The sequence below is a fragment of the Anastrepha obliqua genome, chromosome 5 (genome assembly GCF_027943255.1).
Source record: "Anastrepha obliqua isolate idAnaObli1 chromosome 5, idAnaObli1_1.0, whole genome shotgun sequence".
Lineage (NCBI taxonomy): Eukaryota > Metazoa > Arthropoda > Insecta > Diptera > Tephritidae > Anastrepha > Anastrepha obliqua.
The window spans coordinates 111,780,661-111,803,471 of NC_072896.1; the positions used below are offsets into that span (position 1 = coordinate 111,780,661).

At 35.5% G+C, this 22,811-nt stretch overlaps 1 protein-coding gene across 2 annotated transcripts; it reads right to left on the reverse strand.

Annotated features, from left to right (window-relative positions):
- Positions 1 to 623: 623 nt before the first annotated feature.
- On the reverse strand, positions 624 to 13,765 carry LOC129248275 (uncharacterized). Of its 2 annotated transcripts, none has more exons than XM_054887762.1 (2): positions 13,745 to 13,765; positions 624 to 1,021 (listed from the first exon to the last, which is right to left on the reverse strand). In XM_054887762.1, exon 2 carries the CDS (start codon positions 980 to 982, stop codon positions 695 to 697), a length of 288 nt encoding a protein of 95 aa, XP_054743737.1. In that variant the 5' UTR covers positions 983 to 1,021; positions 13,745 to 13,765; the 3' UTR covers positions 624 to 694. The 2 variants fall into 2 exon arrangements, with proteins under 2 accessions (XP_054743737.1, XP_054743736.1); XM_054887761.1 differs by lacking the exon at positions 13,745 to 13,765 and adding an exon at positions 1,401 to 1,454.
- Between the last annotated feature and the right edge of the window lie 9,046 nt (positions 13,766 to 22,811).

Consider the following 22,811-nt stretch of genomic DNA (forward strand, 5'->3'; position numbering starts at 1 on the left):
GCAGCAGCGGTCTCGTCCACATATCTGTGCTTCCCGTTGTGTTACGTCGTTACCAAGCATTGAATTACGCTTAAGGCGATCATAGCCGGTGGCCACGATCACGATCGATAAAGACATAGTGAAAGCGGCAGATATGCCGCGCATTAGAAAAAGGTTACAACAAAAAAATAAAAAAACTTTTGGGGGAAAAAAAGAAAATAGAAATAAAAATAAAAAATACAAACAAAATAAAATAAATAGAAATAAAAATAAATAGAAAAAAAAATTAAATCTTTTGTTAGCCGTACATTCACATACACTGCGAGCCACATTGTTATGCATGAGTTAGACATCTATGCCTGATCAAAGTAGGAAATGAGCAAAAATAGCTAACGAACTCGTTAGGCTGCATGTCGTGGGACTTTCTTGGCTCCCATGGATAATTGCCAAATAAATGAATTGACTTTCACTTTTTCGCTATTGATTTTACATCTCAGTTTGATTTCCTGTTGTCTAAACTTAGCTGAAGATAGGCAAAAAACATTTCTTGTTTTTTGATTTTTTTTTTAAATATTTATTTTTTCAAATTTTCATAGAAACTATTATAATTCAACAAAAAATAATTATAAATGAATTTTTCGCATTGAAGATAACAAAAACAAAAATTAATTTAATTACAATTTAGTTAACACGCCGTCGATTGCGCGCTCAACGCTCACTTATTCTTACCAATCTGATCGACTTGCGCTTGCAGATTGTTTATCACTTCTGAGGGTACTTGATCGCCGAGAATCTCGAAGAGATTTATCCGTTGATTGCCGGGAATTGCTTCGTATGCGCCCAGCTCAATGCCTTCTTGTACATTTTGAATTTGTGCATCTTTCGGTATGAGGAAGGTCTGTTGGGCCTGACGGATGGCTTCGTTGGTGTACGCGGCACCTTCACGTTGCGGATGTGCCAATGCGAGCGCCAAGAGAGTGCAAAACACGATGAGGCTTTTCATTTTTGTAAATTTTTCTGAATAGTTGTTCGATTCCGGGAACTGCAATGAAGGCGGAAGAAGGAAATTTTTCGAATATTAACAAATTTTCTAAAATAATAGCAAATGTAATTTTTATTGACGTTTTTTATGAATTAATAAACAGCTTTTAACAATTTATATTTTTGTGATTTAATACAAATTGCTTTGGTTTTTTTATACGTATTTGAGTTTTAATTAAATAAAACCCTGCTGAGCTTTTGATTTCAAGTTATTTTCGTGAACATTTAATTAATTTTTAATAATTGTTTAATTATTTTTAAATTAATTTTTAATACTGCACTTCAATTTAATTTCTTAATTTTTCAATTTTATTTCTCATGGCACTCTTTATTTTTCCTGCAGTTATGTAATCATTTGCACAATCCAAAGACGAGCTTACCTAGCGCGCGTTCGACACGTAAATGTTTCGCGTTGCGCATGCGCTTGGCGCTTTTTATCAACTCGGCACCCAACAGCTCAGCCAACCACGCCGCTTATTTTGTGGCAGACGCTCACAACGATTTTTTATGCATAAGCATGCGCGTATGTGTGTGTTTCACTTAGGCAGTTAAACATTTTATTTGTGTATTTCTGTGAAGATTAAGCCATGCAGGGAATCTTTTTTATTTCAATTTAATGCGACATGTTGCGAATACTCATCGTTTTTCCACATTACTACAAAGCAATAAAAAAAATAAAAATAAAAATAAAAAGTACAACAACAATAGCATAAGTACACTATTATCCATTGTTTGTTTTAGTTTTGTTAAAGAAAGTGGACACAGTAGTGAAAAAATATACAAATGCTTTGTGATTTTAAATACTCGCATTAAAAATAAAAGGCCTTTCGAATTTCAAGTGAAAAGCAGTGCAAAGACAATTTTTTAATTTGTCAATGACAATAAAACTACGCTTTTTATGAGAGTTGAAAATTGAAAAACGAATTGAAGAAAGTCGGCATTTTATTTATTACTCTACTGTCTTTTGTTGTGGTATTCTAATGCACAAAAACATTGTTGTTGGTCTAGTACCTTTAGTAGATTCGCCTTGCTCTGGATGCAAAAACACAGTCTTACCAAATTCTAACTGCCGCACTGAGTGACGTTCAACTATCGCTCAGTGAAGAAGTGCAGAAAATTATTTACTCTCGAAATCAATAAAACTTAAATTTAAGTACGGAAAATTCCTTACTTAACTTTTAATGGTCTGATTTTGAGTTTTTTTTATTTCATTTTCTGTTAAATTTGCATTCGATTTTTAAAATGAAGCAAGAATGTGTGACTTGAGAAGAATGTATTGATTTTGTGGACTAGCAAAGGGAAGTTTGCTCAGACGTTATCTGCGAGATTATCCTGATCCTTTTATAGTCCGCGAGCCATACCGTTAAATTCTTGACTATATTTGGGACTAGCTTTCATGAATAACGAAAGTGAACGTTAGCTGGGAAGACAGTCAGCCGAAGCATTGAAAATTCCACGCGCCGCCGAGATGTATGAACGCAATGATATATTATTATTATTATTATATTTTCATATGTGTCCAAAATTATGTAAAAAAATTTCAATCGGCATAAAGTAGTTTTACTTTTTAATTTATTTTACAAGTTCGCCTGTTCAGCTGACGTATTTCCCCCCTCTACGACGTAGCTGACTATTTCTTTTTTATTCTAATAGGACTATGTTTAAGTTCGTGCGGTTTTTTTTCGAAATTTGAAACTTTATTGACGTAAAATTGTTACAAATTTAATATTCAAAGTATTGTCCATCGCTTACTACTACTTTTTCCCATCTTTCTGGCAATTCACGGATTCCCTTTGTGAAAAATTCGGTCGGTTTTGCCGCAATCCACGAATCGATCCATTTTTTGACTTCATCGTAATTACGGAAGTGCTGGTCAGCCAGGCCATGTTGCATCGATCGGAAGAGATAGTAATCAGATGGCGCAAGGTCTGGACTATACGGCGGGTGGGGTAGGACATCCCATTTGAGCGTTTCTAAGTATGTTTTGACCACTTGTGCAACATGTGGCCGAGCATTGTCATGTTGCAAAATAACTTTGTCGTGTCTATCGGCGTATTGCGGCCGTTTTTCTCGCAGTGCTCGGCTCAAACGCATCAATTGTCGTCGGTAGACATCCCCCGTAATCGTTTCATTCGGTTTCAGTAGCTCATAATACACAACACCCAGCTGGTCCCACCAGATACACAGCATAACCTTCAGGCCATGAATATTCTGCGCCGACGTCGATGTTGAAGCATGGCCAGGGTATCCATACGTTGCCCGACGTTTTGGATTGTCGTAATGGACCCACTTTTCATCGCCAGTCACAATTCGATGCAAAAAACCCTTTCTTTTGTGCCGTTGAAGCAGTTGTTCGCATGCCATAAAACGGTGTTCAACGTCTCTTGGCTTCAATTCATACGGCACCCAATGGCCTACCTTTCGGATCATTCCCATGGCTTTTAAACGTTTGGAAATGGTTGATTGATCAACTCCCAAAGTTTTTGCAACCTCTTCTTGCGTTTGAGCCGGATCTTGATCGAGCAATTCCTCCAATTCGGTATCCATGAACTTTGGCGGCGCACCCTCGCGTTCTTCGTCTTCCAAGCCAAAATCACCACTTTTAAAGCGTGCAAACCACTTCTGGCACGTTCGCTCAGCTAGAGCATGCTCACCATAAACTTCCACCAAGATACGATGACTTTCGGCTGCTTTTTTCTTCATATTAAAATAATGAAGAAGAATTCCCCGCAAAAACACATTATTTGGCACGAAATTCGACATTTTCAAGTGTGGTAAAAATATTGTTGTTTACGCTTCAAATAAAAAACTTATACTGACGTTTGTGCCTTACGACAGTAGCTCTCCAATGAATGTTTGGAAATGTGGATCGATGGAATAATAATCAAGTTACGCCATCTGTTGTAAAACCGCACGAACTTATCGATAGACCTATTACTAAATGTCAACAATACACAAAAAAATTTCAGCCGGTGTTAAATGAGTTGTTAACATTTTTTTTTCGATACGTTTCGCAGCATCCCACGTACGTACCCACCGCTACTGGACCAGCTGACGATTGGTTTCGTCATCCATTGGATGGCGTCTGCCTTCAGTATTAAAATCAGTGGGCATGAAATGATGAGGTCAAAATGACCCCTGGCTCCCGGACTATTACTAAATACTCGATTTAAGTAAAGGGTGATTTTTTAAGAGCTATAAGAAATTTTTTCAAAAAAATACTCGTAAAATTCAGAAAAATGCATGAATTTTTTATTTAAATCGATAGTACAGTTCATATAATTTAATGTTTGAAGATTACTTCATGCAAATGTTGACCGCGACTGCGCTTCAAATGGTCCATCCGCTTAGTCCAATTTTGGCATACGTTTTCCAATGTTTCGGCCGGTATCTCACATATAAATGCTTTAATGTTGTCTTCAAATGCGTTAACTGAAGCAGGCTTGACTGAGTAGACATGAGCTTTAACATAGCCCCACCAAAAATAATCTAAAGGCGTTATATCGCACGATCTGGGTGGCCAATTGACAGGTCCCGAACGTGAAATAAAATGTTCATCGAACTCCCCTCTTAACAAGTCCATTGCTACGCGTGCTGTGTGGCATGTGGCACCGTCTTGTTGAAACCACATGTCATACAAGTCAAGCTCTTGCATTTTGGGCAAAAAAAAAGTTGGATATCATTTCACGGTAGCGCTCACCATTCACAGTTACGTTACGATTCGCAGCATCTTTGAAGAAATACGGTCCAATGATACCTTCAGCCCATAAACCGCACCAAACTGTGACCTTTTCGATACATTGGAAGCTCTTACAATTCTGCTGTCTGATCTTCACTCCAAAATCGACAATTCTGCTTGTTTACGTACCCATTGATCCAAAAATGAGCTTCATCGCTGAACACAATTTCTCGATAAAAATTGGATCTTCGGCCAACTTTCCAAAAGCCCATTCACCAAAAATTCTGCGTTGCGGTAGGTCGTTCGGCTTCAATTCTTTCGCAAAATTTTCCACGTTGTTGAGTAACAGAGGCCCAATTGCTGCGAACGGCGACGAATCGATAATTGATGGTTATCATTAACACTGGCCGGTACTTTCTTCAGTTCGCACTTTACGTAAGCCTGGTGGTGGTTTGATGTCCAATAATGTAAATTTGGTTCTAAATTTAGTCACAATAGCTCGAATAGCCGCTTCAGCGGGTCGATTAAACTGACCATAAAATGGAAGAAGCGCGCGATAAACTTTCTTAACAGAAAACGCATTTTTACAATATAATAAAATGCAATGATTTGCAAGCGTTGTTCGTTTGTAAGACGATTCATGGTTAAATGATAGACCAAACTGAAGATGTTTGACAGTGAAATAACACACGAAACGTGCGTCAGGTGTTTAAACCATCTGTTTAAAAAGATAATAGCTAAAAAATCACGCGTTAGTAATTGGCGCTTTTATTGTATATTAGGTCGAACTCCTCCTCCTATTTGTGGCGTGCGTTCTGATGTTTTTCTACAATTAGAGGGACCAACAATTATTATAAGGACCTCTTTCATAGCAAAAATACACTCGGAGGTTTCCCATTGCCTGCTGAGGAGCGACCCCTTTTAGAATAAATATTTTCGGTCCATTCGACTGCGGCGGCCGCCGGTTTTTTTATTTTCTTACTGAAACTTTGGTAAATCCCATCCATCTTCTCCATTAAATCAACAGCTCTGGCTGGCTGTAGTTATCTGCCCGTTGGAGGTCTCACAATGGTATCAAAACGCCTACTTGGGGAGTGCCAGTGTGGTACTTCAGCCATTTCACCTACCTATCTATCTACCTACCTACTGAAACTTACATACAAACTTTTGGCAATAATTATGCTTGGCTTGTCCTCGAGGTTGAAATTAGTGGCTAATTTCATCTTATATATAAAATAAAGTCAACTTTTTGTGTGTGTTCGCTAACCGGCCAAACTTACACACATTGTTAAGTAGGTATTGAAGATGGTTTACATATAGCTTGGATGCCTATTGGTGGATAGGGCTCGAGATATAGGTCAAAACGTAGACCCGGGTAACCTTCGGATGTGTATGTACAATATGGGTATGAAATGGAAGCTATTGGTGAATGCTTTAGTACAGAGTATTTTTCATGCCGCTCCGTGACTAGGGCCTCGAGATAGAGACCAACACGTGGACCCTACAATGTGTATGTACAATATGGGTATTAAATGGAAGCTGTTGATGAGTGCTTTAGTTCAGAGTATTTTTCATGCCGCTCCGTGACTAGGGTCTCGAGATAGAGACCAAAACGTGGTATTGAATAAAGAAATAAATAATATGAAAACCATATCTTTTCTGTTCTAAACCATATCTATTCTATTCTATTATTCTATTTTAGTGTGCCCAGCGAAGCGGGCCGGGTTTGCTAGTAAGTATATAAAGTCGATTAAAATTTGATAGTTATAACTGCCAACAATTACCAGCACTTTTAAATTATTTGGATTTATGAAAATTTTGGTGTCGTTAACTTCTCATAGGGATTTTCATGGAACATACAAGGAAAAAAAAATTTAACAAATGTGTATTTCATACTTTTCTAAGACACTCAATGAACACAACATTTTTTAATTTTTTATGGGTCTTGTGTTTCCACAAAGCCACTATATCTTACCAATAACTCCTTATGCTCTACGTACATATGCTGTCGCTGACATGTACATATACTTATACATACATAACTACACACCTTCGTTCTTCACTCCACCGACGTTGGAAAAACTATAAAATCTAACCGGACCATGCAATCATATAATTAATAATACCACTTGTCATTACTCGCACCACTGTTGGTGTTGTTTTTCGTATGGATATTACCTCCACTTTAACGTGCCGTTGTATTGGTGGTAATGAAATCTGCGTAAACTTAATGGTCAACAAAATGTTGCATAATAATCCACCAACGCCAATGACTTGTAATAAAAAAATCAACAGGAAAGCAAAAAATTATGAAAACATTGCAACAAAAAACAACGAAAAAATACATTAAATTCAAAAGTAGCTGCACATGAAATGCCAAATTAAAGTGGAACGAATTGACGCAGTGGCGCACGCTTTTTGCTTCACTCTGGCTTTTTTTTGCCTGTAAATCGGTCAGTGCGGTCAATCGCAATTTAATTACTTCGAAAATATTCATATCGATATGCGAGTGTGTGCATGCATATGAATGTGAGAATGTATGTAATTGTACTTTCCATTTCATGGCAGCAAGTAGCCGCAGTCTTCTTCAATTACAATTCGTGCAAAGATAAATGGGCCAAAAAATGATGCAAAGAAGAAGTAACAAACAACTAAAACAGCGAAATAAAAATAAAATAATAAACTAAATATTACTACATTTTACCCTCTTTTGCGAAAATAATTGAAACCAATTCGATGGTCATTGTGAGCCCAGTCATAGTGTAAGCCTCTCTTTTCCTAGCGAGTGAGCTTTCGACAATTGAAAATTCCAATTTAAACTTTGAGGAAAGCCGCCCTTTTTTTAATATTTTCTTTCATACATCACAGAAAACAACTATTATTGGCAAGAGAAATTCTCTATTGGACTCACTATTCAATGTAACTATGTGTTTTAAGGGTCGATTCAGTACAATTTTAACAACAAATCGATATACACCAACACAATACGCCAAATCTTGGAAAAGACCCATGAAAGGAGAATCGACACACACCATCTTTTCGTCGATTTCAAAGCTGTATTCGACAGTACGGAAAGGAGTTACCTGTATGCCGCTATGTCTGAATTTGGTATCCCCGCAAAACTAATACGGCAATGCAAGATGACGTTGCTCAACACCAGCAGCGCCGTCAGAATTGGGAAGGACCTCTCCGAGCCGTTTGATACCAAACGATGTTTCAGACAGGGTGACTCGCTGTCGTGTGACTTCTTTAACCTGATGTTGGAGAGCATCGTACGAGCCGCAGAACTTAATCGCTCAGGCACAATTTTTTATAAGAGCGTACAATTGCTGGCGTACGCCGATGATATTGACATCATCGGCCGTAACAACCGCGCTGTTAGTTCTGCCTTCTCCAAACTGGATAAAGAGGCAAAGCGAATGGGTCTGGTGGTGAACGAGGACAAAACGAAGTACCTCCTGTCTTCAAACAAACAGTCGGTGCACTCGCGTATCGGCACCCACGTCACTGTTGACAGTTATAATTTTGAGGTTGTAAAAGACTTCGTGTATTTAGGAACAAGCATTAACACCGATAACAATGTCAGCCTTGAAATCCAACGTAGAATCTCTCTTGCCAACAAGTGCTATTTTGGACTAAGTAGGCAACTGAGCAGTAAAGTCCTCTCTCGTCGAACAAAACTAACACTCTACAAGACTCTCATCATGCCCGTCCTAACGTATGGCGCAGAAGCTTGGACGATGACAACATCCGATGAAGCGACGCTTGGAGTGTTCGAGAGAAAGATTCTGCGTAAGATTTTTGGACCTTTGCACGTTGGCAACGGCGAATATCGTAGACGATGGAACGATGAGCTGTATGAGCTTTACGACGACATAGACATAGCGCAGCGAATAAAGATCCAGCGGCTTCATTGGCTGGGTCATGTCGTCCGAATGGATACAAACGCTCCGTCTTTGAAAGTATTCGATGCGGTACAAGCTGGTGGTAGCAGAGGAAGAGGAAGGCCTCCTCTGCGTTGGAAAGATCAGGTGGAGAACTTGGCTTTACTTGGTGTGTCCAATTGGCGCCGCTTAGCACGAGAAAGAAACGACTGGCGCGCTTTGTTAATCTCGGCCAAAATCGCGTAAGCGGTTATTGCGCCAATTAAGAAGAAGAAGATATACACCAACAAACAATGTCCTTCAAAATTTGTAACATGCAAATCCCTTAAAGATTTTCTTTGGATTTATTCCAAAAGAATTTATAGGTTCGGTTAGGTTGAAGCGGTTGTCCACTGTGGGACACACTCAGGCTCATGGCCTTTTAAGATGGGAGGGAATTTATAATACAGATAAAAAATTTTGCTAGAAGCTAATACTTTCCCTCGTATATCGAATGCGCCAAAATATTGCCGTTTTAAATTGAAAAAAAAAAATAAATAAAAATAAAAATAAATAAATCAGTAGAGCTACCTCACCTAATTTTTGTTTGGAAGTTAAAATCTGATGATCAACGAGTTTCATTTCGCACTCCGAGGATTCTCAATTCATTCACGAAGCATGATGACACGGTCAGAAAGTGACTGTACGAGGTGTGCTCAAAAAGTATCGCGAATTTTGTGTTTTTTCAAAAATTATTTATTTATACATTGGTATCTACTTTGTCTCCTTCAAAGTAATCCCCATGAGATATTATGCACCTGTGCCAACGTTTTTTGCAATCTTCGGAGCACTTCAAAAAATCATTTTTTTATCTTGCTCAGCTCCTCCTTCGGTGCCGTCTTTATCTCGTCAATCGTAGCGTAGCGTCGTCCTTTCATGGGTCTCTTCAGTTTCGCGAACGAGAAAAAGTCACAGGGGGCCAGATCTGGGGAATACGGTGGCTGTGGCATCATTAGTGTGTTGTTTTTGGCCAAAAAGTCGCGCACAAGCAACGATGTGTGAGAAGGGGCGTTATCGTGATGCAATACCCAATTTTTGGCGTTTCTGGCGAATTGCTTCGCGCAAATCCCGCATAACTTGTAGGTAATATTCCTTATTGACCATTTTACCCTGTGGCAAGAACTTATGATGCACAACGCCCGTGCAATCGAAGAAAACGGTAAGCAAAACTTTTACATTCGACCGAACTTGGCGCGCTTTTTTCGGTCTTGGTTCATGCGGCAGCTTTCATACACCCACGATTCGTCACCAGTTATGACTCTCTGGAGCAAATTTGGGTCGCCGCGGACAGAGTCCAACATCTCATTAGCAATGTTCATGCGATGCTGCTTTTGGTCGAAATTGAGCAGTTTTGGTACGAATTTTGCGGCGAGCCGTCTCATGCCCAAACCATTGAAAAAAAATCGAATGGCACGAGCCAATCGATATGTCTAAGTCCTCAGAAACTTCTCTAATGGTGGTTCGACGATTGGCCAATACCATTTCCTTCACTTCATCAATTTTTTTGTCTGTTGTTGAAGTGCTCGGTCGTCCGACATGCTTTTCGTCGTTCACATCTTCTCGGCCTTCTGAGAGCATTTTGTAGCACCGATAAACGTTGCTTTGGTCCAAAGTAGCTTCTCCGTATTATACAGTCAACATTCGGAATGCATCCGCGCACTCAATTTCGTTTTACACACAAAATTTGATCTAGGTTCTTTGATCCACCTTTTTGCAAAGGTAAAAATCGAAGACGAGCCGAAGCACGTGCAAGCAAAGCAGCTGTCAACAATTAACTGAACATTCAAAATGGCCGAACTCATCGGCATGAGTGAGAGACATGAGTACCAACATATCGCCACAAAAAAATCGAAATTCGAATATACGTAACCAGCGAAAATTCAAAATTCGCGATACTTTTTGAACACTCCTCGTATAGGCCGAAGTTTGGTGAAAAATCCTAAGCGGATCACTCTGCTTTAAAGCTAGCGAGACAGGCTGTAAGTTAGCACAAAGCTAGCTTAAAAAAGATGTCACATAAACCCCTAGCAATGCGATTCGGACCCACTCTATAGCCATGGTGTAGTGCCTTGCGATATTTTCTTATTCCTCAAAAAGAAGACGCACTTAAAAGAAAAAAAGAGGATGTCAAGGAAGTTGTAACAATCGTAGTGATAGCGCTAACTTCGGGGTATAACCAAGGATATTTTCAAATGCGGGAGCAACACTAGAATTATTGTGTACTGTTAAAGGATTGGAGAAAGAAATACATTATTATTGGGTAAAATTTTTGCGCAAATCGTTTAAAACTGCTTTATTTTCATTCTTCTCCTTGGCGATACTACGACTATTAATATGCCGGTCAACTTCGATTATTTCTGTGATTTTTTCGACATTTTCTTTAACAGAATCGATCTTCTATTAGGTTGGGTTCGTTTAATTCGTAGCGTTTTTACCGAAGACATTTAATTAAACAAAAAACAATAATTATATCAATAAGTTAATCAATTATATATTCGCCACTGCTGTTTGTAACCTCTTTCCACCTCTCGACTAATTTGTTGATGCCGTTCCGCCAAAAATCGCTTCGTCTGGTCTCAAATAAATTGTTGAGCCAGTTTTTAAAGCCCTCTCTGTTATCATATGGCTTGACAGGGAGCGGAAAAGATGGTAATCCTTTGGTCTGTGGAAGGTCCGAAGAATACCTGACCTCGCTTGTCGGATGCTGAAGGACCTCTCATTCGAGCTCTTGGAGTGCGGCGTTGACGACTTGTGCAACATCGAGCCTGGCTTGGCCGTGGAGGAGTAGGGTTTAAGGTCTTTTCAATCGAATAACCTCATTCACGCGGTGTAACTGGGCAATGTAGAGCTCCTCGTTAGTCATGGCATTCTTTTCGAGCATTTTCCAGTGCACCATGCCCTGGGAGGGCATATACATATCATGAACTTTTTTGGATGAAGATCCAGTTTGACTCTCGGCTTTGGCGTATCTCCAGGAACCACTCACTGCTTTCTTTGCTTACGTTTTTTTCTCATCTTACGTGACGATTCTGTACAAAAACGCTGCTTATGACTGCGTATTGCTCGATGGCGGTCGAGATGTTGAGAAGCAATTTGAAGCCGACTTTGTTTGTTTTTTTTTTCGTTGAGCTCGTGAGACGCCCAGGCTCCCAATTTTTTGGTAAATCCCATTGAAAAAAGGTGATTGAAAATCGTTTTATGATCGCATTTCATTTTTTCCGAAATTTTACGACTGGTTTGGCGACCGTTCTCTTACAAAAGTGATTTGAGGCGTTCTTCATCGAATTCAGAAAGCCTTACGCCAAAGTCGCAATTTTTGAACTTTGTAAACCATTTCGGTGCTTTAGACTCGCCTATGACACCTTCTGCATATACGTCGCAAATGTCCCAAGCCGCTTCGGCAGCTTATTGACCTCGAAGAAAAGCAAAGAAGAGCAGGTGTCGAAAATGTCGATTTTTGCCTCCTGGGTATTCCATTTCTAAGCCTCAAAACTAATAAAAAATTAAATAACTCAAAAATAAAACTAACATAGTTTTGTAGAGCAAATAGAGTTCTATCGAATGGATACTTACCCTTTGCCAAACAGCAACAACAAATCGTTGTAAAATAAAAGAAAATATAAAAACGCTATGAACTTACGCAGCAACCCAATACTTTCTAAAAACTTCAAGGTGATTAAAAGCAAACCAGAGTTGTAAGGTGGAATAAGATCAGAAAACTCGAATGGTATCAGTGCAAATTTCAAAGGCACTTTTAAGCATTTGTGGTGTGGTCTCCAAATAAACGCAGCATATTCCAAACTAGAGCGGGCCAAAATCCGGTGTAGATCAACAGTAAAGTTACAGTTAATGTGAACAGTGGCCTCAGTGAAATCTGTCCACAATTCAATATTGAATTTCCGCTCACTGACTTTAAGGCATCAAAGCACAAGATGACTTTACTAACGAACGTAACAGGTCAAGCAGGCTGAGATTGCAGTTCGTCTAACAAAACTCGGATAAAGAATTTCACCACCCCAGAAACCTATTGGCCATGGTGAAAATAATTGAAAAGGTGTGGCAAATAACAGACCATTATCTAGCTCTCAGCGAGTTCGACAGAATCAGCTGATAGGCTGACGTATATCTGGGGTCGCGAAGCGGTTTGTTTACGAAAAAACTAGGATTGTGTTGGTGTTATACGAAAAAAACTTAACACAATGGCACTTCGTTGCCGTCTGATCGACGGCCGACTGGATGAGTGTGTGTATATATGTGAAATAGTGGCGCAGAGTTCGGTTGGCGATATGATTGGCTTAGTGATTTATGAAAAAAAAATCAACTCAGTCTCCACTTCTTTGCTTCGTTGCCATCTGATTGGACGAGTGTGTGAATTTGTGTTAAGTAATTGTGCGGAATTCGGCTGCCGAGTCCCCCGCGACGTGCGAGCTGAGCTTCCCCACACAATTTTCTTTTTCACCATAGTTATTGGCCAATCCTTGTAAATCCATCTTCCTTGCTATTGGCTATAAATTGATTGTAATTACCACAAAATAGTTTTAAGTGTGGTGAAATTCCCTACCCGAATCTAATCGCACTTGAACTGATTTATAAATGGAGATACTTGATATTTGCTTGTTATATGGTATTTATTTAAAAAATGACACTTTTTCTCAACGAAAAATATTTAATGATTTTTACCAAAATATATAATTGAATTATCAACCTCCTCCAAATTAACAACACAAGTCTAAGGGAACGAAAAGTGGCACAATAATTGTAAAAAAGCAACTATAACAAATGACCAGCTGATTAAGTTGATGGCAAGGCGACGCGTCGACGATGCTGTTGAAGGCGAGCACCAAAAGACCAAACTGTTCATTGCAAGAAGGCTTTACTAGTTGACCAATAAACAGGCAGATAGAGTGATCAGGTTGCGTTTTTGTTTGTTTTATTGCCCCAGCTCTGGCCACTCGTACTAACAGAAACACTTAGCTATTCGGAGCATTTTGGAAGACGATGAGGCTGCAGAAACTTGTAGAAGTACTCACAAATTATTTGCAATGCAACTTTTACTAATAACAACACCAACAAAATCTAAACATTCACCAACCAAAATCGTACTTAACTGCAATCCACATACCGAGCTCGCCACCAATTTGCCAACGCCATCTTCAATGGACAGCGTGGACAGCACCAAGTTTAACCAAATTTGTATTACGTAAGGTCGTGGTAATAATACGTAAAAGTAATTGTTAGTGTGGCCACTCGGCTGCTTTTGAAGTGAGTCCACAATTGCGTACATTCACACACAGATACAGATGCATATAAACAACCAAATGAGCGATGGCTGTTGGGTGCTTGTGAACAGCAATGCCTATTACTGTTGTTTTTGCTGTTGTTGCCGTGCTTTTGCTTTTGCGCATCGAGTGCCTGAAAACCACTTCCAGTGATGGCACTCAATTGGAGGTGAAGAGACCAACGATGTGCGAATGTGCTCGTAGTGGCCATTGGCTTGCTTATTGTTGCGGCTGTTTTTATGGGGTGACGTGCAATTCACTTGTTTACAACTTAGGCGAAAAATGTGCCTACATTCACATACGTACATATGTATGTATGTGTGTGTGCACATTACGTGTAATTACGAACAAAATTTACGTTAGTGAATGAATGGCAAAATTTGGTAAAAAGGTATTGCTAAGCAGTTTGCTAAATTTTCGCACGCATTTCAAGTTCAATTGCTTTCAACGGCTATGGACTGAAGACCATACGAGGGTTTCTTGGAGATCAGTAAAAAAAGATTATAAAAATTCAAGGTATCTGCACTTATTTCAGAGAAAACTCTTTTGCATTTTATGCGCATTGAAGCGAATTTTTTAGTTTTGATAATTTATAGCTTCCACGATGGAGCACTATTAAGTCCCTGAAAATTTAAAAATTTAAATAAGGAAAACAATTTGAAAAAAAAAATCGTTTTATTCTTCAGCACATGAGCTACGTATGTATGTATACCAAGCCTTCTCTCATACGGTATTTAATTTTTTAGAGAATAAAAAATCATCCAACTAAAGGGTGGTTAAATTTCAAGGGCTGATGTTGAATGTGAACCACACCTAAACATTAAGTTTTTTTCTGCATTTCATTTGACATTTTTCAATTCAGACTAATTCAATTTGAACCATGGAAGGATACACAATCGAGCAACGCGTTAAAGTTGTTTAGGCTTAATATGAAAACGGGCGTTCAAATCAAAATGCATATCGCGCACTTCGTGATTTTTTCGGTCAATTTAATCTCCAAATGTGCGTAAAATCGGAAAAATTGTGCAAAAGTTTGAGCAAACCAGGTCTGTAGAAATATTTTCCTGTTCGCGATAGTGCAGAAAATATTGCTCCTGTTCGCGATAGTGTGGTTGAAGAGCCGTCCACCTCAACTCGTCGTCGTGCCCAACAATTGCACCTCTCACGCTCGTCGTTGATGAACATTATGCATAAATGCTTGCACTTACACGCTTACAAGGTGCAATTGACTCAAGAACTAAGGCCTCTTGACCATTTCAAGCGTCGTCAATGGTCAGAATGGTGGCAGGAAATGGCAACAGTGAATGACCAATTTTCGAAGAAAATCATCTTCAGTGATGAGGCAGATTTTCACCTCAGTGGATTCGTCAATAAACAGAATTTCCGCATTTGGGCAAATGATAATCCAAGAGTGATTGCCGAAAAACCAATGCACCCACAAAGAGTGACTGTTTCGTGCGGTTTATGGGTCGGCGGCATCATTGGGCCGTATTTTTTCCAAAATGAGGCCGGTCAGGCAGTTACTGTGAATAGTGTTCGCTATCGTGAGATGATAACGAACTTTTTATGGCCCGAATTGGAAGATATGGATGTGACGATATGTGGTTTCAACAAGACGGTGGCACTTGTCACACAGCTAACGAAACAATGGCTCTTTTGCGCGAAAAATTTGATGGCCGAATAATCTCACGTCGCGGCGATGTCCATTGGCCGTCAAGATCATGTGTTTTGACACCGTTGGACTTCTTTCTATGGGGTTATTTGAAAGAAAAGGTGTACGTCGAAAAGCCCGCAACAATTCAAGAGCTAAAGGATGAGATAGTTCGGCACATTAACGGCATAGAACCTCAATTATGCCTCAGCGTCATCTAAAATTTGGACCATCGGATGGAGGTGTGCCGCCGAGCCCGTGGCGGCCATTTGGCCAATATTTTGTCCCATACGTAATTGAACTATACCAATATTATCATAATGAAGAGAAATGACAATAATTTCTTAAAAAAATTGTATTTTATTCAAAATCAACATCGGCCCTTGAAACTTAACCACCCTTTATAAACTCTCCGAGAAAAAGATTTTCCTTGAAAAAGTGTGAAAAGGAATTTCGTACAACAATTAATTGATTTCTCACATATTCGATATTTCTCCTTAGTTATTTTCGCGCTGCGAACTGCTGTTTTATTCTGTTGAATTATCCATTTGGATTCACTTACTTCAGCTGCGAAATCAATAAGGACCTCATCCAAATTGGCATCTTACCATGATATCCAATAGCAACCCAAATCATTAGCGAACCGCCGGCGCCGTTTCGAGTCAATCGCATTTCTTTAGCCTTCCGCTTGTCTTGCCAATATTTTTGACAATTGTCGAGACCACCTAGGCAAAACTTTTGCTCATCAGAAAATGTTACCTTTTGCCACTCTTCGCCCCAAAACTGGTAGTTTTCTGCAAATTTAAACATCGCATGGGCTTAGGAGTGAGATTAATGTACTTAAAGCTATCGTCTGCTTTTTGCTTAATTTGCTAAATTTGTGCTCAGAAATTTTGTGGCTAAGTAAGCACTGAATTTCAGATGGGCTGTACATTTTATTCACTGTAAGTCGACGCATTTCTCTTAAGGGGTTAGGTGGGTTTGAAAATTTCAAAAAATCGATTTTTTTTTGTCTTATTAAATAGTATAATATGTTTAAAATATTCTCCTAAAATTTCAAATTGATCCGAGTAAAATTCTACGAGATAGACCCTTCAGAAGTTCCGCCCATCAGGCCATGTCAGTGCAGCGTTTCGCAGGTATACGCGTTTATCTCAAAACTCCATTTTTTAAGTCGGTGGACACGATTTCTCGAAAAGTTATGAAGCGATTTTGTTCAAATTTTGCACACATCTTTGGAATAACATTATCAAGTTATTGAACGAAGGATTTTTTTTTATTTTTATTACAACTAATTTTTTCGAGCCAACACATGACGTAAATTTGACCAAAAAATGTGTTTTTTTGTTCAAAGTCTGTCAAAAATTCAAATTAAATTTTTTTTTTTTTCCTTCGTCCAGTAACGAGATTTATCCATGTACTAACGAAATATTTTTGGTTTTTTGATTTTAAATGAACCAATAATGAGTTATGCTGTCCACGGCAAGAGCATTTTTTTGTGAGACGTTAAGGGAGATGAGGTACCAACGGCTGAGTTTTCGGAATTTTTAAATAAAAATTTCACAAAATACTGTTTAAATTTGTATCTTTGATATGCTGAATTGTTTAAATAAAATATATGATTGTATATATTAAAAAAAAATAGTAAAAATACCCTTTTTTTGAACCTCTGTAACCCACCTAACCCCTTAAGTCTCGTTGAGAAAGTATTGGTTTTCTGCCAGAAGTTTTCTTCTTTCCATAATTTTCACCTAGGTTTAAATAATGAAGTACTACATTTTTGTGCCTATTTATTTTCTCAGCTATTTTAGCTGTAATAAAACCAAGATTTTTTGTTGCATACTTAAATAGGCAAGAAATACATAGTATTTCATAATTGACTCTATTATTATTTCGCTAAGTATAGGTATAGTTCTCGAACGAAATTGTACTTATTGTAGTAGATTATACAAGGTGAAGTTCAAGACTGAGCTAAAATCGAAACGACAGGAGCTTCGTTCTGATAACTTCGTGTTATTTATTCAAAATAGTCCACTCTGGCCACGATACAAGGTTTTGCGCGATCTTAAAGTTTTTCGAAAGAGTGTTTCAGGTAATTGACCGGAATGTACTTCAGGATGTCGGTACAAGCCGTGTATGGACGCAAAACGTTTTCCTTTCATAGCCAAATGCAATTTTCCGAATAAATAGAAGTCACAGGGAGCCATTTAAGGCGAATGCGGTGAGTGATTGAAGGTTAAAATGCGATTTCTAGTCAATGAGTCGATGAGTTAATGCATTTACATGCAATAAGCGTCAGCTTCCTCCTTCGCGGTATTCAGGGCGAATTCGAGGAATGCGATGCAACAAACGCTTCAAAACGCCAAGATAGAAAATTGCATTGACGGTTTAGCCCATTGGCACGAACTCTTTGTGGAATCGTAAAAACAAATGAGCATCGACTTGATTTTTGAATTCTCCAAACGCGATTTTTTTGGGTGGTGGCTCATCTGTGACCTTCCATTCGGCACTTTGACGCTTGGTTTCAGGTTCATGTTGGAAAACCACGTTTCATCACCAGTTACAATGTTGTAAAGGAAGTTCTCGTATTTTCCCACCTCTTTAATGAGGTCTTTTGAAGGTTGAATTCTGAGCAATTTTTGGTCCTCAGTTAACTTGTGCGGATTGAAACATACACAGACCTTTCGTAAGCCCAAATGATCAGTTAAGATGGGATAAATCGATGTTTTAGTGATATTCAACTCCGATTCTAAGAATTTCAACGATGATCTCAGTTCATTTTTGATAAATTTTCAAATAATTTTGATGGACTTTTCGGTGATTACTGATTTTGGACGGCCCGTATGTTCATTGTCATTTATGTCCTCACAACCATCTCTGAAACGTGTAAGCCACTCATGAACTCTGACACGAGATGGACAATCATCGCCATAAACCTTTTTCATCAATTCAAATGCTTCGGTAAACGTTTTACCGATTTTAAAACAAAATTTAATATTAGCTCCTTGTTCGAAACTCATTCTTGTACCGATGACGCAAACATACTGACACTTTAGACGCGCAATAACTTCGCTACCACTGAACCGAATGTTACCAAGCTTTCACTGGAAGTCAGCTATGGATGTAACTTCGAACGCACAAACTCATTAAAAAGATAGCGCCATCAAAATCATTTTTATGACGTCAGTCTTGTTTATTTTGGACTTCGCCCTGTAGATTTACATATTTTTCCTTTAACTCCTATCGTAGCATCCGATTAAAGATTTGATTCATAAAATCTGTCAAAAGAGCGCCATTGAACTATGACAGCAATCGCAAGGAAGAAAAGGCATACACCTAAAAAAAAAATTCGAACTTGAAAGTCCCTGTATTTATTAAATATCTTACATTTATTTATTAATCTTTAATTTACAAATTCATATCTCTTATTTACATTCGGATATGCAAATACTTATGTTTATACCAGAATTCGAGCTAAAATACATACAAATACAGGTCTTATGCCAGCACTTAAATATGAATATTTCGATTTTTCTTTTTGCTAAATTTATTTCCAAAGCTGTATTTTAGTTTTAATAGCTCCAGCGATTTTTCCAATAATCAAATATTTGGCTATTTGACTAAAAAAATATCTCTGTAAGTTTTTTCAATATTTTCTCCAAATTAGAGTTAAAGTTACCACTCATTTATTAACTAAGGCGCTTTGCCACTTTCATATGTTAGAAAGTAAAAATTATTTAAAAAAAAACTATAGAAATGCTACAAAATTAAAAAAATAAACTATAAATATTATAAGGAAATATAAGAAATAGCAGCGTAGTATTAATTCGAATAAAAACTAATGGGCGTATATTTTAAACTAATTTAAACACAAATTGAAATTATTATTTAGTTTTCAGTCTAAAATAAAAGCTTTTCAATTTAAAAGAGGACTACAAATTTCACTTGTTATTTTGCATAAAATTAAATAATTACTACAAATACAGATATGTGTGTATGTATGCGTGCATGTGGAATGACAATTACATTAATTTATTTTCATAATTAAAATAGTTAATAATAATGATTCTTTATTGTGAGATTTTTTTGTATTTGTTTGCGGCAAATATTTTTTGTTTTTTTTTTCACTTAATAATTATAACATAATTACTGTGTAGGCTAATAACAATTAATATACATACTATTAAAAAGTTGGTTGCGACTCTTTTATATAAACTTGTGGCACCATGGACACAATATTTATTTAAAGTTTTATTTTTTTTTTTTTAATTTAATATTTTTTATTTTAGTGTTAACAGTACATTATGAGTAATGAAAATGTTCAAAGGCAATTTTTAAATTGAGAAACTATTTTTTCTATTTCTTATTATTGTGCAATAAATTATAGTTAATAAATAGGTGAAATTAAATAAAAATACAAAAACAAAAAAAAAAATAAAAAAAAATTAAATAAAAATATTTAAAAAAAATATAAAACAATAAAAAAAAATAAAAAAATAAAAATAATTTGTTTTTAATATGTATAAACAGCATTTCATAATTACTTGCATATTAAAGCAAAATAAAAAAAAATACGTTTTATAAAAAGAAATTTTCATATGTGTTGCTGTTATAAAAAAAATTGCTTTGAATTAAATTAATTAAACTTTCACAAAACTGTTAAATTTGCTAATCAAATAAATGTTTTAGAAATAATAAAAGAAAATAAACATTTTTTTTTTAAATTATTGGAATCTCAAAGCAAAATAGAAAAAAAATATATATTTTATAAAAGAAATTTACATAATTGTCGCTATTTAAAAATGAAACAAAATAAAAAATTAAAAAAAAATTGCGTTAAGCAAAATACAAAAAAGAAATATATTTTATAAAAAAAAAATTTGCGTAAGTGTCACTATTTAAAAAAAAATTAAATAAAAAATTAAAAGAATTTACGTTAGGCAAAATACAAAAAAAATATATTTTATAAAAACAAATTTGCATAAGTATCGCTACTTAAACAAACAAAAAAAAAACATTAAAAAAAATTTACGTTTTGTAAAATTTTTTTTATAAATGGTACTCTAATAAAACAAAAACAAGAATTAAACTATTTATAAAAACACATTTTCACATTGTTAAATTCACAAAAATTATATTATTAAAATAAAAAAAAAATAGTTTTTCACAAGCATTAAGTCAAAACAAATAAAAAAATTACTTTTTATAACAAATTTTCATGCAAAAAGTATATTTACTTAAAATATAAGACAAACAAAGCAAACGTAAAATAGAAAATGAAATTCGCACAAGTGTTGCTATTTAAAAACAAAACAAAAAAACATTAAAAAAATTTACGTTTTATAAAAAAAATGTATAAATATAAGAAAATAAAGCAAAACAAGGAATTTAAAAATGAAAAGAAATTAAATTTTTCACAAACATTTAATTAAAACAAAAAAAAACTACTTTTTAATTTTAAATTTCCATGCAAAAATTATATTTACTCAGAAGATAAAACAAAAAAAGCAATAAAAAAATAGTTAATCTTAATAAAATTAAATTTTTCATATACAAATATATTTAATTTTTATACAAAGAAATTTTCATGCAAAACTTAAGTTAACGAAACACGAAAAATAAAGTTTTGTTTGAAATAAATTTTTCGCAATATCATGAAATCAAAGTAAACCAAAGGATTAATTTTTTATAATTTTCGTAATATTTTTATTGTATTTATATACCAACACTTAAGAAAAATGAATTAAAAAAATTTTTTTTTTAATTTATTTCATAAAAAACTTATTTTTTTATTTTTTTGTTGCAAAAATTTTTTTTCATAAAAAGTATTTGTTTTTATTTTGCCTTGATTTACCAACACTTATAAAATTTTAACTTCAAAAAATTATGAAAATTTTATTCTTATGAAAATTAAATATTTGTTTTTTAAATAACTTTTTTACAAATTTGTTTCAATAATTTTGTTTTTGAATTAAAAAATTATTTGTTTTTTTTTTTTGAAATTTTTATGAAAATCAATTTTTACAGCATTGTGACATTCGCTATGATTGCTGAATTGCTACTTACAAAAAGCAAATAAAAAATGTATTTAATTTTCATACTTATAAATTTTCATAGGTATTGGTGCATTAAGGCAAACTAAATAAAAATTATTTTTATAAAAAAAGTTTCTAAGTGTTGCTTAAGGGGGGAGCCTGGTTTATATGGTAAAAAAATCAATTTTTTTGTTTTCGTTTTAAGCGATTTCTTATATGTATATTTCAGAATATTCACAGAAAGTTACAGAGCCTAATTCTCAATATTTCCGTAGATACAAAGCCAAAGGTAGGCGAGCGTTAGGTAGTTACGCTGTGACCGGACAGCTATAGTACAAACTTTATCCTCTTTTCTCGACTTTTCATTTTTATGATTTCTTTGAATTGGCGTACATGAATGAAAAAAAACCTCCAAAAAGTTGAAACTTTAGAATTTCTCTCAGTTTTCTTAGTTCATCTAGAATAAAAAATCATGATAATTAGAAATCCATTTGAATTTTTTGCTTTAGATTATAATTACGAGCTGTATCTTGTACGCCAGTTGGAAACTCCAGCGTTGCAGCGCCCTACTAATTTCTATGTTAAACATTTTTTTCAACTTATTTTAACCAGTACAAACATTTTTTATACTTTTTAAATGTTCACTAAAAGATAGAAAAAACTTTGCAGTGCTAAATTAATTTTTTCCTTAAAAAAAAAAATCGCAGAGATGCAATTTTTAGACCTCATAAACCAGGCTCCTCCCTTAAAAACCAGAAATATTTAATTTTCACATAAATAAAATATTCACAATTTCTGGCATATTAAAGAAAAACAAAAACGAAAAATTAGGTTTTATGAAAAGAAATTTTTATAAATGATGTTATATTAAGCCAAATAAAATTAAAATTTTGTAAAAGAATTTTTGTAAAAAAAAGAATTTATAAAAAATTTGTAATTTACATAACTATAAAATTTTTCTAATTATTGGTGTATTAAAGCAAAATAAAAAATTGCCTTTTATAAAAAGAAATTTTGTTGCAGAAATTATATTAACTCAAAATGAAAAACAAAATTTTGTATAAAACAAATTTTTCAAAATATTACCATATCAAAGCACACAACAAAAAAATATTTTCTTTGATAATTTTTTTAATTAATTTTTCGAAATAATTTTTTTGTATTAAAAAAACTATTTTTTGTTGTTAAATTTTTATAAGTGTTGGTAAATTAAGGCAAACTAAA